Here is a 16,255-nt window from a genome sequence, read left to right as displayed (position 1 = left end):
CTGTAACTGGGCATGGTTGAACGTTAGGGACCAAATTTAGTTAACGGCCCCAAAGAACTTTGGACTGGCTCTGTGTTGGCTCAGTCTCACAGTTAGCAGCTGATTTATGACCCCAACTCATTCCATTCATTTTTCAATCCAAACCAAACTGACTGTATAAGAAACTGCAACACCAGTTTAAAGACAATGGGAATGAGCACATCTAGCTCACTGTGGTTTGGATGGATTAAGTGTCTATTAAGCTACAGTAATTCAGTTATTCAACAATGATTTAATATTTATATGTAAAACAACAACAACAACAACAACAACAACAATAATGTAACAGTTAAAGTAGTTTTGTGTTGTCCAGCGCTGTCAACTCTCTCTCTCTCTCTATCTCTCTCTCTCTCTCTCTCTCTCTTTCTCTCTCTCTCTCGCTCTCTCTCTCACTGTGTGCGTGTGTGTGCGTGTGTGTTTGACGGACAGTGAACTTGGTTGCGCGCGAGAGTTCACCGAAATGTCAGGGTCACAAGCAGGTCAGCCAGGGCGCGAGCTGGGGGAGGAGAGATACAAACACGCGCGCACGCGCCGCGGCTTATTGGCGCTTGTGCTGACTGCGCGCTCTGTGCGCGTGCGCGTGTATGTGTGCTTATACTTTTACACGTTTATTGACGGTGTTTTGCCCTGCAGTGACATATCAGCTGAGATAAACAGCAAACACACCAACAGATCTGTGAGTCAGTTCATCATCAGACTATCAACTCTCAACTTTATCACCAGCTGAGATGGAAAGTAAACCACAACTAGGTTTAATTAGCCTCGAGGTTTAGTATTTTGATTGTTACTCTACTACATTTCATTGGGACTGTATGATGTAGTGAGTGACAACAGGAGAATATTAAACATGTGTCTGGTGCACTGTTGTAAAAAGCTACTCAATAGTATTTGAATTACTGAGATACCCAGCTGGAATAACATCAACAATTTAAATGTCTTCAAAATTGGCGTTTTTGTTGTTGTTTTGTTTTGTTTTTTTGTTGTTGTTGTTGTTGGGGGGGGGCATTTAAATAAGTACTCTGCATGTTACATACCTGACTGTGTAGAAAATGCTTTTAAACTATTTTAGACCATAATGTAGAACATAAATAAATAAAGAATGTTTGCTTGGTGGCTCATCAACAGTCTCTCAGGAGGGGTTCTGCTGGGGGGGGTTGGACTCGCTGCTAATGTATCCATAAGTTAACTTTTAAATAAACATTAAAGGCATTTTATCATTCTGATATTTTTATGTGTACTTCAGAAAATGATTTGAATACTTATTCCACCTCTGGTTTAAAAAGTACTTTAAATAGTCTTTATTTACACTGCAGGCCTATTGTTTCATTTGATCTGTTTATTTATTATATCTGTCTCACATTGTATTTTCACAAGGCACAAATCTAATGTCATGTAGGACAGACCCCAGTCCTGACATGGCCTGCATGGTGCAAATGAACAAAAACAAAAGATGTCACATCTGGGCAATCTGTCATGGAAGCTCTAATCCTGCTGCTCTCCTCTATGAAGGGCTCTCCCTGTCTCTCCACTGGCTGCTTGAGACCACATTCAAACAAGGTTTTATACACTTTGAAACAGTTTTTTTCAGTTCTGTTCAGACTTAGCTGATGTTTTCCAAAGCTAAACGTTTTTCAGACAAATCAAATCTTCAAATCAAATTCTTGTTTTTTTTTTTCTGTTCACATGTAGAGCGACTGACAATCCGTGATACATAGAGGCCTTAGGCTACAATAATCATTACACAACAAAATACCTGTGAAGAAACACTGAATAAACATATTGGTGATGTCCTGAGGCTGGTGCTAGAGGAAATGTCATGGTGTCATTCACATTGAAAGGGTTTAACTTCTCTGGAGTGTGAACGTGATCAGTAAATGAATTACAAACTGTCTGTTAGATTATAAGACACATTGTCTATCTTTGTCCTGAAGCTGGTGCTAGAGCAAAGTTCAAAATGGTTCATCCTCCGGGGAGCATGAATGTGTTCATGAAATTTTATTACTATCTGCCATTTAGATTCTGATATTTCCATATCTCTGACCTGACAGTGACGGAAGATACACATACGTGGACCAAAGTGTTGTGGACTTATGGACCAGGGTAAAAACACAACTGGCACACTTTCATCTGCAATTGAAGTGTACTTTCATGGTCACATTTGTCCATATAGTATAAACTATATACTGCTCAAGTGATAGCAGTGAAGATAGCAAGAAGGAGTGTAGATCTCTTCAGGTGATCAGTGAGTTTACACAGTGACATGTTGAGGTGTGGACCCATAAACAACCAGGAATCATTCTCTACACTTGAACTTCCCTTCACCCCCCCACCCCCACCCCCCCACACCCTCCTCCTCCTCCCCCTGCTTTATCACACCTGAACAGCAGAATCCTGTTTCACACATTCACATTGTGATGAGAAAAACTCACCAGCTACAGCATGTCCAGCTGGAAACCCACTCACCCTGACATGCATCACCCGCTGCTGTCTGTCTGAAGCCAGAGAGAACAAGTATTTGTACATGAACATTGTGGCTCACTCTTCAGTTGCCTATATTTGATTGATTGGTGCCCAACCCTCATGGGTTTACAAGACACCAAAAGTACAGTTGCAGTCAAACATTTCATTTCATTACAAATTACAGATTATCATACAGCTCAGTTATTATTATACAAATTATTCTGTCTTCTCTCCCAAGCTTGACAAATAAGATCTACTACAAAAAAGGTGAAGCACTACTCAAGTTTTTTCATAATCATCCAGCTCAAAGAAATCAACATAAATGGAGGACATTTTACTAAAAAAGTATATCCCTTAAGTCCTTGTAGACAGGACAGTAAAACAAAGATGAACCTCATTCTCAACTTCACCTAACTCACACAACAATGTCTGTCCTCTTCTGGAGTGGCATTAAACCTGCCGGTCTCTGGGGCTGATGGTAATATTCCTGAACCTAACTGTGTACATAGGGATCTTTGTCTTTTGTTTAAATTATACTTCACATAGGTTTCTACACTATAGCTATTCGTTATGAGACAATAAGTTCATTATTTTTGTTTATACCATATATTAACAGACCATTTTCTTTATACATTTTACTCCTAATCTCCTGAATATCACAAAGTAACCTGTTCTGGAAAATTCATGACAAATCATACAAATAAAATTAAACTCATTAGCCCAGGGATGACCATGTGAAATGTTGTAATTATATATCTTTTTAGTGAGTCTCTGATCAGATGTCTTCACAAGCCTTTGTCATGTTTGGAGGTTCCCATCCCATAATGACCAAAACTGAAGTAAATTTATGGTCTCCCAAAAAAGATTGAATAGCTCTGTGATGCAGTGTTGTAACTTGTATGTTAGTAAAAACCCCAAACACTAGAAGCATAGTCAGACACAGGACACACACATGAGTTATAAAGTTGTGTATAAGTATGGAATCCCAGATTATAGCCTGTATACTGTTGAGCAAATAAATAATGTCATGAAAATGGTGTTATTTTATCGTTAGGCCTTTACTTTTTTTGTCATGTTCAGAGTTGTCAGAGTCAAATCTCATCTGTCCATGAAGACCAGAAACCTTCAACAAGATGAAATGTTCTGTCTCTCTGTTCTCAACTGAGTGCCATGTTTTCTGAGGTTTCATAAATTATCTGTGGAAATCTGTCAATAACAGGGAATTTTACAAACAGATCACTGCACAGAAACATATAATAATGTGTTTAATGTGTGCCCACTGATGTGTGCTAATTTAATTCAAACTTTGTGTGGGAGTATACAACATTAAAGCACAATATCAGTGAGTCCTGTTTCTTTGCATAATTACAAGGCCCTTGCAGATCAAATCAGCAATTCTGGGTGCGGGAAGCATTTGATTTTATTTCAAAAACTGTACGTATTGCAAAGATAGTAGGAGGAACAGGGGGTCAGCAGGGGGCCCAGTTGGTCTTCACCCTTGGGCCCCCCTAGCAGGTTAATCGTGCCATACTGTTTCCAAGATTTCATCATGCTGCTAATTCTGTCAGAGAAATACTGAAATATATGTATTTATTATGGGATTTAAATATACTTAGTCTAAAAATATTAAAATCAGTATGAACATATTGTAAACTGGTAAAATATAAACTCCCACAAAGATTGTAAAACTCCCAAAAAAAGGCCAATGTCCTCAGTGGCAGCTAAAGCCCAGCTTGTATCAGCAGAAAGTCAAGGAAAAGTCATGGAATTTTACATCCAAGCCAGGATGGGAACCAGATCATATGTCCAGGCTTTTGTGCGACTGTAATAGTGATAGTTGTCATGCCTTCACACTGGGGTGAACCTCGGGGCGCCCTCTTTTAAAAACGCACACAGTCAGCCAGAACAGACAGATCCATCCATGTAATGTGTCGTTGTAAAAGCAGCAGCCAAGCTGTCTCACTCTGACTGAGCGATTGGCCCTGCAGCACGCACACACACACACACACACACACACACACGCACGTCCTGACGTTATGGCAGGTCGTAAAAACAGAGTCCAAATGCAGAGTGAGGATGTGGTGACTCGGCTGATGAGCGCCTTCTCTGCTCGGTGTTTACTTTTCATGCGGCGTAGCCCGGGGATAACCTTGCGTGCGTGTACGCGCGTGTATGAGTGTGTGTGTGTGTGTGTGTGTGTGTGTGTGTGTGTGTGTGTCCCTCCGCCTGTCTCTGCTGACCCAAGTTTGAACCCGCTGAGAGAGATATCATTTTTATAACACACACAGAGGGAGAGAGAGGGAGCAGGTTAAAGTCTTCTTCTAGATTACGAAGAGGTTCAATCTGAAAGCAGAATGAGTCAAGCTGAGGGCAGCGCTGCTTTCCAGCGAAGTGTTAATCATCATTTCATCTCTCACAGTCATCTGCTGCCTCATTCTTATATTGATACGTCATGAAGGCACGCGCGAAAAATAAGGATACACGAGAGCGAAGAATTAAATCTGGAAGGAATGATTAAGAATGGTACTGTGTGCAGGTGCAGCCTATAAAAAGTAGGTAACTTTTCTTAAAAAAAAAAAAAAAAAGGCTTAATGTTGAATGACAGCATGAGACACACAGGGAGAGGGATTAGGACATTCTTCAACCTGAAGCCTCTTTTCCATTTTCTGAAGCAGCTGAAAATGTGCTGCTTAAAAGCTTTTTGCTCTTGAATGCAGGCCGCCCTGCAGGCATGATTACTGATCCTACAAGCGGGGCTTAAGCCAAGGTAATGAGTGTGTAAACTAGCTGCCTTATTGCCAACAAAGGCGTCTTGGGATGCGCTTCCATTGTCTCGGAGGGAATCATCACCTTTTCTCAATGAAATCCGCCGCGGATTGTCTGCGTGCAACAGGAGGTAAGGATTAAAGATGCGGCCCTTGGAACAAATGGTGAGGCAAACTAGCCAGTACCGGCCGGAGGCGGGGCCGAGCGACACCCACAATTAAAGATGAACTTTGTGTGAACTAATTTATCTGAGGGAGGAGAAGGTAACAGGCTGTCCGCGGTCCCTGGCAGCCTATAAAAACGCTGGATGAGCAGCCCGGAGCTTCAGTAGCTGGCAGAGCTTCACCTGAACGGAGCCACCACTCTGACAAGACGCTGCAACATGGCTCTGAGCACACTGCTGGCCACCTTCCTGTGCACCATCGTGCTTCCCATCCTGCTGTTTCTGGTGGCGGTGAAGCTGTGGGAAGTTTACATGATCCGAGGCAGAGACCCGAGCTGCCCCAGACCGCTGCCCCCGGGATCCATGGGCTTACCTTTCATTGGAGAGACGCTGCAGCTCATCCTGCAGGTAAACGCATGACACAGCTTCTGACTTCTACTTTCACACAGAAACACTTAAAGATGCGTAATGTACCCGTTTGGATAAGGATGCTCCAAACACTACAAGGGATATATAACTTTATGGATTTCATCTGTGTAAACAAACTGCACCGCATTTAACTTATCTCTTATCCCTCCTGCATGATTAAATAGTTTTATTGCAGTCTTAAATTAACTCTAGCCCTTTGGACCAGCTTTATTGCGGCTGTTAGTTATACATCATTAGAAATCTATAAATTTATCATTCTAGTAGTATTGATTAGTTTAAACTTTTTGACTTATTTTCTAACTTTATTTTCATTTTCGCATGTATATTATTATTGTAGTTGTTTGTTATGTGAGTTGCAGTTCAGTACAGTACAGTCTACAGTTCAGTATCAGTGTTTATTCGTGTATTTATCATTGTTTATTTATTATCTGGGTTGTGTCTTGCAGAGAAGGAAGTTTCTGCGGATGAAGCGACAGAAGTACGGCTACATCTACCGCACACACCTCTTCGGGAACCCCACGGTGCGCGTGACCGGAGCGGATAACGTCAGGCAGATTCTGTTGGGGGAACACAGGCTCGTGTCCGTGCAGTGGCCCGCGTCTGTGCGCACCATCCTGGGCTCCGACACTTTGTCAAATGTGCACGGAGCGCAGCACAAGACCAAGAAAAAGGTAAGTTATGATTTTATGTTAAACTCACTTTCAAACAAAAGTGATCCCTGTAAGCATCTCTCCACGGTCCTAAACCACCATTAACATTTTCATATGTACTTTGAAGACATCTGCATATGCACTTTGAACAGAGGGATAAAAACATCTCCCAACCAATCTGTTTTTTTTTATTTGAAATAAAAAACGTGGCAATCCAACTTTGATCTTAGAATTATCAGTTAAATGAGCATCAAATATTCAATATTATTTTCTATCGTTTGCTTGAAATTTATCAGACAAAAACGTGACATTAGGGAGCATTATTCCCTTTAGATTGGTGGCAGGACTGTAGTTACTGTTCAAATTATTTAATCAACTGGGCTTGGATGTATAGGCTTTCCCTGGGGGAACTGTAAAAAAGTCATCAGTTTATCAAATCATGCCTGCTTATAAATGAGATAAATAAATGCTTGGAAAAATGTATTTTCCAAAAACTAGATGAAGTGAATATTTTGTCCTTATGTCTGCAAATTGATCATGTTGGCCAAAATATAACTTGTCAGTCATCATTCAGAAATCTAGTGGACAAAATCAGGTTTGGATGATTTGATGAAAAATTATGTTAGATGTATGGACTTTGGCTTTTATTAATCTAACCCTCCATCCATCCCTTCTGCACTTCTCCAGGCCATCATGCGGGCCTTCTCCAGGGAGGCTCTGGAGCTCTACATCCCCGTCATCCAGGAGGAGGTGCGGGCTGCGGTGAAGGAGTGGCTGGAGAGGGATTCCTGTGTGCTGGTCTACCTGGAGATGAAGCGGCTGATGTTCCGTATTGCCATGAGGATCCTTCTGGGCTTCGAGCCGGAGCAGATTAGGACAGACGAGCAGCAGTTGGTGGAAGCTTTCGAAGAAATGATCAAGAATCTGTTCTCTCTGCCGATCGACGTGCCTTTCAGCGGATTGTACAGGGTAAGAGAGAAACAAATGATGCTCATGTAGCTACTCTCCCTTTTTAAGGAGGAACATGCTTGTTTGAATATTATGTAGATATGATTATGGATAATATTTACCTTGATAATACAGAATAGCAGTCATGCTAATTCATCTTCTCATGCTGTCTCTCCTCTACCCTCCATTCATCCTCTCCTCCCTTATTTCCACCTTCTCTCTGTCCCTCCCTGCTCCTCCTGCCATCCTTCCTGTCCTTTAGGGTTTGAAGGCGAGGAACTTCATCCACTCCAAGATAGAAGAGAACATCAAGAAGAAGGTACAGGAGTCAGACAAGGAGTCCAAACACAGAGACGCCCTGCAGCAGCTCATAGACAGCAGCAAGAAGAATGGGGAACCGTTCAGCATGCAGGTAATGATGAGATGATCACATCCACTGTATCAAACTACATGAATCATATATCATTTAAAACCAAACACTAGATATCGTGTATATTATGTTCTTAAAGGCTGCTGTTAATGTTGGGGCCCAAACTAACAAACATTCTCTGTTTCCAGGCCATTAAGGAGTCTGCTACAGAACTGTTGTTTGGGGGCCATGAAACCACAGCCAGCACAGCCACCTCTCTGGTCATGTTCCTGGGCCTGAACCCTGAAGTTGTGGGTAGACTGAGGCAGGAACTGATGGACAAGGTAACGAGACTGTCCTACTGTCTTGTGAAAAGCTAACCAAATGCATGATCATGTTAAATTATCTTCAGACATGAGTGTAACATTGGAAACAGTGGTTTAAAGAAAAATAACTCAAGGTCCACTCAACTGCATATCACAGTCTTCCTCAGTAGAGTTTACTCAGTTGTCAGCCATACTTTGGCCAAATGATGACAACTGAGCAAACTGCATCTCCTGAGGAAGACTGTGAGATGTGGTTGAAGGCTAATAAGTGGACCACAGGTATCCTTGAGCACCTTTATCGATTTGGGGGAAAGTCCCCACCTGTATCTACTGTACTATAGTTACTATATTAAAATAAACAGTAGGGTTAATATACAGTAGAGCACCATGGATCGAGTAATCCACATTGAAGGTTTCTCAGTAAAGCTACTCAGTGTAAGTGACCAAGAGCCGCATCATGAAGCCAGGTCAGATGAATAATGCTGAGCTGGTCATCAATGATAAACATGTTTGTTGCTTTGGTGGTCTTGTCTAAGCTTGTGGGGAGGGGGGTAGATAAACTTTTTTTTAGCTGGGAGCACCAGAATTCATAAATAAGTTGCCTCCTGTGTTTGCTTTTTGATGCCAACATTGATATTATTTCTGCACGATAAAATTTCAATTCAACAACCAGCACTATCCCATTCCTCGCCAACTAGCATTACACTTGTGTTAGCACTGTCTCCCTCCTCACACTCCTGTTTGTGTCTTTGTGTTCAGGAGGAGCAGGGGATGGACATCCAGAGTCTTAACATCGAGTCCTTGGAGCAGTTGAAATACACTGGTTGTGTCATTAAAGAAACTCTAAGGATCAACCCTCCTGTCCCCGGAGGCTTCAGAGTGGCCCTCAAGACCTTTGAGCTTAATGTAAGTTAACAAACATCCCTATGAAGACTGTTCACTGGGCAGCTCAGTGTTTAGAGTTTAGAGATCCCAGAAACAGTTGACAGCCATGTGTCCTAACTATCTCCTTACTGATCCTTTCACCTCACCATTTCAGGGTTACCAAATTCCCAAAGGCTGGAATGTCATCTACAGCATCTGTGACACGCATGACGTGGCCGATATCTTCCCCAACAAAGAAGACTTCCAGCCCGAGCGCTTCATGACCAAACCCTTGACCGACTCCTCCAGGTTCCAGTACATCCCGTTTGGAGGGGGCTCCAGGATGTGTGTTGGGAAGGAGTTTGCCAAGGTCCTGCTGAAGATCTTCCTGGTGGAAGTGGTCACAAAGTGTCACTGGACTCTTTTAAACGGGCCACCCACCATGAAAACAGGACCTACTGTCTATCCTGTCGACAATTTGCCAACCAAGTTTACCAGCTATGTACAAAATTAAACTGTTATAATGAGGGCTTGTTTCCTAAAAGCAGAGTAGTGTTAAATATGAGGTTTCCCAAAAGTCTCAAATCATCTGTGTTTTACCTCCTGATCTACAGGGAAACTATGATCAGGGTACTTGGGGAGTTTTTGGAAGCACTAAGGAGCTCTTAGGAAACAGATCAAAAACTGCATTTACACATGATTCACACAGATCTGTTCTTCTGGGCTTGTGTCAATGTGGTGTTTTAGAAATGGCATGAAATGTACATATTGTAGATACTGTAGATGATTTGAGAATGTATTTTACATTTTATCTTATGTTAATACATTGGATTTGTATATATCTTTTTTTGAAGATGAGAAACTAAACGAGAGGCACTATACACAGACATGGAACACTTTAATCAGCTCAGAGGTGTATCTATAGGATCATGTACATATGTAATGTAGAGTCTGTTTATATAACTTTTGTATCTTACCCCAATTTATTTAAGTGATTTATGTTATATTGTATGGGCTTTTTATTTAATAAACAGTTTTGTGTAGAATCTTGTTTTTGTCATTTAATTTAAAATGAAAGGTTTAAACAGCAATATCCTTCACCTTTGCTATAAAGATTAAAAGAATACTTCAACATTTTGAAGGAGATAAACAAATGAGCTTTTTTGTGAGGGTGAGTGGAAAAGATTGAGATTAATTTTATTTGCATGTGTGTTAAGTACAGAACTGGAGCTTGGATGCAGTTAGCCTGGCTTAGCATAAAGACTGGAAGCAGGAGGAAACAGCTAGCCTAACTCAGTCCAATGTTCAAAAACACACTTAACACATCTAAAGCTCACTGATTGACACATCTATTTTGTTGAATTGTTTGAGGGGTTTTTTTGGTGTTCTTCACCCAGAAGTAGTCCTACCTCACTCTCAAAAACAAAGCAAGTCGGCATAGGCTATTTCCCAAAATGTCAAACTATTTCTTTACAAACCTACTTTACTGGTCTCTTTGCAGCAAGAATCTTACATTTAGTTTTAGACAAGCTAACAATTTGGAGCTTAAGGAAAAACAGGATGTAATTAAATATTTTTAAAAAGTACTGCAGTCATGCTGATCTGGAATCACAACTTCATTATAATATGCAAATTAATAATTACAGGATATAATGAATACAAAAGGTTTAGATGATGCTATTAGTGAGCTATGTGTTTGGACATGAAGAGATAAAGAGCAGCTCTTTGTTGTTTATTTGAAAACACCAGGTATAGATGTTTGATGATGATACTTAATGTATTTACTCTGTACACACAGAGGGTGGGTGGTCCTAAAACACACACACATTCCATTATCCTTACAGAATCAATAAGTTCTGAGGAGAAAAGGAAAATACAAGAAAAATCTGGAATCCATAGAAGGAGGGAAAGCAAAGCAGAGGGCTGATGACCCTGGCAGATGAGCAGAAAGAGGGTGAAACAGAGTTCACACTGATCAGTTCAGTTTCAGGGCACTGAACCGGAATAGACCTCCAGTGGAACAGTGGAAGTAGGCCAGTAGCATGGGTAGATGTGTACTGCAGGGTCAGAGATAAGATTATGTCCTCACCTTTAGAGTGTTACTGTTGATGTTGTTTATGTTGCGATGGCCAATGAACAGGTAAAAAGTATGGAGCTGTGTGTTTGAGAATGGGTGTGTAGCTTGTAGAGAGATCTGCTGATGATCAGGTGATTTGGGGGGTGTAGAGGGTTCAGTATGCTTGAAACAAACTAAGTCATATAAATGCTGTCCGACCACGTTTAAAGACCTGTTCTGAATGATTCCACTCACACTGCCTCCCTGGTCTTTCTCCAAATACTCTGTACTGTGTCTTTGTAGTCTCGATGTGTTTAATTGTATATGGATAACAACACACACTTTCAAACAGTATTCCCTCCAAGGAATTCATAAGATACTTTGCTAATAATTCATTTCATAAGTTCAGACTGCTTTCATAGTGTGTTTGTCTAACTTAGATATGGAGCATCCTTCCAATCCTGTGTCCATCCAACCATACCAATCTGCATCCTGGTTAGAGCCTATCCCAACATGCTTTGTGTAGTGTGGTGATGTGGTGGAGGTTGAGCTGCTATTAGTCTATCTATCATTAGAACTTGTTGTCGGATGGTTGAATAGCCTCCAACCTTTTCAATGTTGGAATTGTGGGAGCTAGTTAGTTGGGGTTTTTTTAAATCCTTATACACACTTTTCATGTCTACAGTTGTCAGTTGGAAGAGCTATAAAAAACTTTTGATTAAAGACAACAAATAGCATGAACAATTTTTTTTCTACTGTAACCTTATCCTTAGAGTGGTAGGTTGATGTTGTTTTCAAAGAAATAGTTTCATCATTTTGAGAATACATGCCAAAATACATGGGCACGTATTTGAAGATCAATGTCAATCTCATGTCTGTGTGTTAAGCACAGAGGTCAGGGCATGGTTAGCCTAGCTTAGCATAAAGGCTGGAAATAGGAGGAAACAGCTAGCCAAGCTCTGTCTAAAGTTAAAAAATACACCTATATCAACACCTTTAAAACTGTCTTACACAATGTATCTTGCTTGTTTAAGCTGTACATGAAGTGAAATGTTAAAACAAACAACAGTAAATCCATCCACCCACTTCTTCTGTGCAGTATCTCAGGCTGTAGTGCAGGCTGTCAGATAGGTTAGTGAGGTTTTGGTTTTGGTCTCTGCACAGGTACAATGGTACCAAACCTGGAAACCTTACTGAGATAACAAGACATCAGGTAACTTCACACGGAGCAAGGCTAGCTGTTTACCCCTGCTTCCAGTCCTTATGCTAAGCTAAGCTAACCACATCCTCTAGCCCATCTTATTTTGGAGGTTAGAGCTGACTTCTTGCATATAAAACCATAAACACTGTATTTTCCTTACTTTTACCATATGCAGCACATTGGAGCAATCACAGTGACAGTGAAGTCTTCTTCTAATCAGCATGAGAAACATTTTGACTGCAAATATTTGTACAAACTTTTCATGTAGCTAGCTAAATGAGAGCCTGTTCCTCCAGTCTAACAGCAACCTCACTGGCAGATGTATTTTGGCCTCTTTCACAAATTGTTTCTCTTTCTGGTGCCGTTCTGATTTACACCCAGCCTCTCTCCACTCCATGTCAACTTCTTAGCATTGTACTGTTGTCCCTGGCCCTTGTTTATTACTGTGCTACTTGTGATTATTGGATCCACAAATGCTGAACTGTTGTACTTATTGTAAGTCAAGTCTGGATAAGAGTTTCAGCTTAATGCCCAAATTGTAATAGTAAATTGTAGCTGACACCTTTATGTCCGGCCATCCTATCCCTGCTGGTCCAGCCCTTGAACGATGTGAATGAACTTTTCTGAACTTTGCCTCTTCTCCTTATTCTAAAGAGCGTCTGCTTCCCTCCATTGTTCACCATCACCCAGTGAAGACAAAACTTTGCATGGCCAAGGCCATTTTTGTCGAAATTTGTGACCATTGTAGTGAATTTACAACACAGTGTTGAAAGAGGTTTGAAAGTAGCTTGCTTTCAGTAAGATCCTCAGCTCTGAACATGCTCCAGTGTAAATCATTGTAATAGCTAGTGAAGAAGTGTTATTGAAGGCAGCACTTTTATATGCCGACCACTTTGTTGCCATGAACAGTACATGGGAGAGGTGAGAGATGGAGACTGAAGGAAGCTGAGACAAACACAGAAATGTAAGGAGATAGAAAAAAAAGAAAAAATCCAATACAACAGCTCTGCCATAAATTCTACAGTTACGAAGCTTATACATTTTCAGTTTTTGTTGACATTGGGTGGTCGTGGTGTACTGGAGTGCATTATATTGAAAAGTGTTCCTAATATTTTGCCCCCCTCATCATGTTAATGGAGTGGACAAAATATTAGGAACACTTCAATATAATGCACTCCAGTACACAACCACTATCCACTGGTCAACTTTTTATTTCACCTTTAATCTATGGTGTTTACATTATGGTTAATTTTATATTAGCTATTTATACAAGATCTTCATTCTCAACACTAATGTGATAGGTTGCTAATGCCCTCAGGCCTGATCATATACAACACATCCATCTAGTGCCATGGTGCAATCAACAGGAGACACAACACCAAACTATAAATCAAAACCTATGCCATGGTACCCACAGAGGTACTGTTGTTGAACCCCTTGTGGCTGTGGCTCAGGAGGTAGAGCGGGTCGTCCACTAATTGGAAGATTGGCGGTTCAATTCCTGGCACATTTCCTCATGTCGAAGTGTCCTTGGGCAAGATACTGAACCCCAAATTGGATGCAATTGTTATTGAATGATTCGATTTCCTCTGATGGACAGGTTGGGACATTGGTAGCCCCTGCCATCAGCATATGAATGTGTGAGAATGGGTGAATGTGACTTGTAGTGTTAAAAGTGCTTTGAGTGGTCAGAAGACTAGAAAAGCGCTATACAAGTACAGTCCATTTACCATTTATTAATTCAGCCTCATTGATAACAACAGACAGTCAACAACATAGATTATTGTGTCTTTAAATGTAAATGCCATTATGTAAAAAAAAAAAAAAAAAAAGTTATACTACAACTATACAATACTATGACACTGTATTATTATCTGTTAGCTTTAGTCTGAAAGATGGTTGTCATATGACCAGCTTTTAAATAATTTACACAGAAAAAAAACTTTGCCTGACATTTATCATTTCATGTTTAAAAACTGCAAGGAACTGTTTGCGCTCAGATCAGGGCCTAAAACTCTGTTCACAGTCTGTTTACATCAAACAAATGGTCAGTAGAAGAAGGAAATAATCTCATCAAATGAAAGTCAGTTGTCTTAATGCTATCATGTGTGATTAATCAGGCACAGTGAAGATGCGCTTTAACTTCAATGGCCAGCTATTTGGTCTGATGACCAAGGTCATTGAGAGTCAATCGGCTTAAAGTGTCTGTGGTGGAGAAGTCAATGCAAGTCAATGGCAGCGTTAATTCCTCAAACTGTGTTTGCACAGTGTCTGCTTGCCCCTCAGCCCCTGCTGTGGAGTCGTATGAGTGCTCAATAAGAGATGCTAATGGTGTCGTTAGCATGGTTGTTAGTGGCACACTGTGATTATTCATAATTTGAGAGACTGTTGACAAGTTCAGCAGGTCAGGTAGAGTTCAGCAAAGAGCTGCTTTTTTACATCAGCACCTCTTTATCACAGAACTACCTCTAATCAGGGTTTACCTACAACTGTTTCTAGTGAAATGCTTTAAATGCTAAAGAGTTTAATTTACAAATGACTGTAGCCTATCATTTAATTGTTCTACACAAATTATTTTGAAGAGGCCTAAAATGTTGTCAGTAGTACCTGTCAGATTATATTCTGGTACAGCAAGCACACACCAAGTTCTTGCCCTTTCCAAAATCAAACCCTTAAATGTCTTTAGAATACAGTGAAGAATGCCGTCACCCTAATTAAAGATTCATTATGATAAGTCTTTATTTACCTAGGTCAGGAATTGTTGGTCACACCATTTGAGGTTGTATCAAGCTTCTTTCTCCCTACATGTTTTTATCACAGTAAAACACAGGTCCTCTACTTGGGAGTAGATTCAGGAGGAACTCTTTGGAGGACTAACAATAAAACAAGGTGTCCGTATCAACCACTGATGTGTACTTACCTGCACTGTTGTCTGTGCAGTAGTTGACATTGTACTCCAACACTGTAGTTTGTGCTGTGGACAAATCTACAGCTAGCAGGTCGGAAATCTACCCAGAGGTCAATGCAAAAGCATGTAACTACGGATTGCTTTGTGCAATGCTGAGCATTTGGTGCTGTTTAGATCTAGCTTGTTAACTTACAGAAGGAAACCCGAACCACTGAAAAAACAAATGCATACAGTAAATAAAACAACTGAGGTGCAGTGACAAAGTATCTGTCACCACATCAATCTGAAATGAGCTGCAAATGTGTTTGCTGTAAAACACAAAAACATCTTGGCAAAACAGTTTGATTTGATTTGATTTATTTGACATATAAAAACAAATACAGTGCTGCTTGAAAGTTTGTGAACCCTTTAGAATTTTCTGTATTTCTGCATAAATATGACCTAAAACTTGGTCAGATATTTACACAAGTCCTAAAACTAGATAAAGTGAACCCAATTAAACCAATGAGATAAAAAAAATGTCATGTCATTTGTATCTTTTTCATTTATTTATTGAGGAAAATTATCCATTATTACACATTTGTTGAAAGCAAAAGTATGTGAACCCTTGCTTCCAGTAACTGGTGTGACCTTCTGTTGCAGTAATGACATCAACCAAATGTTTCTGGTAACTATTTATCAGCCCTGCACATCCGACTGGTGGAGTCCAAACTCTTTATAATTTTGTAACCCTTTCCAGCTTGGTGAGCATCAACAAATGTTCTTATAAGATCCTCAGAAATCTCCTTTGTTTGAGCCATGACACACTTCCACAAACCTGTGTTGTGAAGCTCAGACTTTGATATTAAAGACTCAGATTTCTCTTCTTTAAATAGACTCATATGTGATTGTCATCCCATTGATTGAAACACCCGACTCTAATTTCCCCTTCAAATGTATTGATTATCCTAGACGTTCACATACAAATATGTAACATTGGATCATTTCCCTCAATAAATAAATGAACAAGTGTAAGGTTTTTGTCTCATTTGTTTAACTGATGTCTCTTTATCTAGTTTTAGGACTTGAATGGAAATCTGATCACGTTTTAGGTCAC

At 40.3% G+C, this 16,255-nt stretch overlaps 1 protein-coding gene across 1 annotated transcript; it reads left to right on the top strand.

Moving 5' to 3' along the window:
- Nucleotides 1-5,227: 5,227 nt before the first annotated feature.
- On the top strand, nt 5,228-10,040 carry cyp26a1 (cytochrome P450, family 26, subfamily A, polypeptide 1). The gene is made up of 7 exons (XM_067576424.1): nt 5,228-5,836; nt 6,304-6,528; nt 7,195-7,476; nt 7,718-7,867; nt 8,014-8,148; nt 8,890-9,036; nt 9,170-10,040. Exons 1-7 carry the CDS (start codon nt 5,648-5,650, stop codon nt 9,506-9,508), a joined length of 1,467 nt encoding a protein of 488 aa, XP_067432525.1. The 5' UTR covers nt 5,228-5,647; the 3' UTR covers nt 9,509-10,040.
- The last annotated feature ends 6,215 nt before the right edge of the window (nt 10,041-16,255 follow it).

The sequence above is a fragment of the Thunnus thynnus genome, chromosome 20, assembly GCF_963924715.1.
Source record: "Thunnus thynnus chromosome 20, fThuThy2.1, whole genome shotgun sequence".
NCBI classification, from domain to species: domain Eukaryota; kingdom Metazoa; phylum Chordata; class Actinopteri; order Scombriformes; family Scombridae; genus Thunnus; species Thunnus thynnus.
This window is presented reverse-complemented; position numbering and strand designations above follow the sequence as displayed.

Coding starts and splice junctions, on each gene's coding strand:
- cyp26a1 (XM_067576424.1), top strand. CDS start 5,648: ATGGCTCTGAGCACACTGCTGGCCACCTTCCTGTGCACCATCGTGCTT. Junction 8,149..8,889: donor GGCAGGAACTGATGGACAAG/GTAACGAGACTG, acceptor CTTTGTGTTCAG/GAGGAGCAGGGGATGGACAT. Junction 9,037..9,169: donor TCAAGACCTTTGAGCTTAAT/GTAAGTTAACAA, acceptor TCACCATTTCAG/GGTTACCAAATTCCCAAAGG.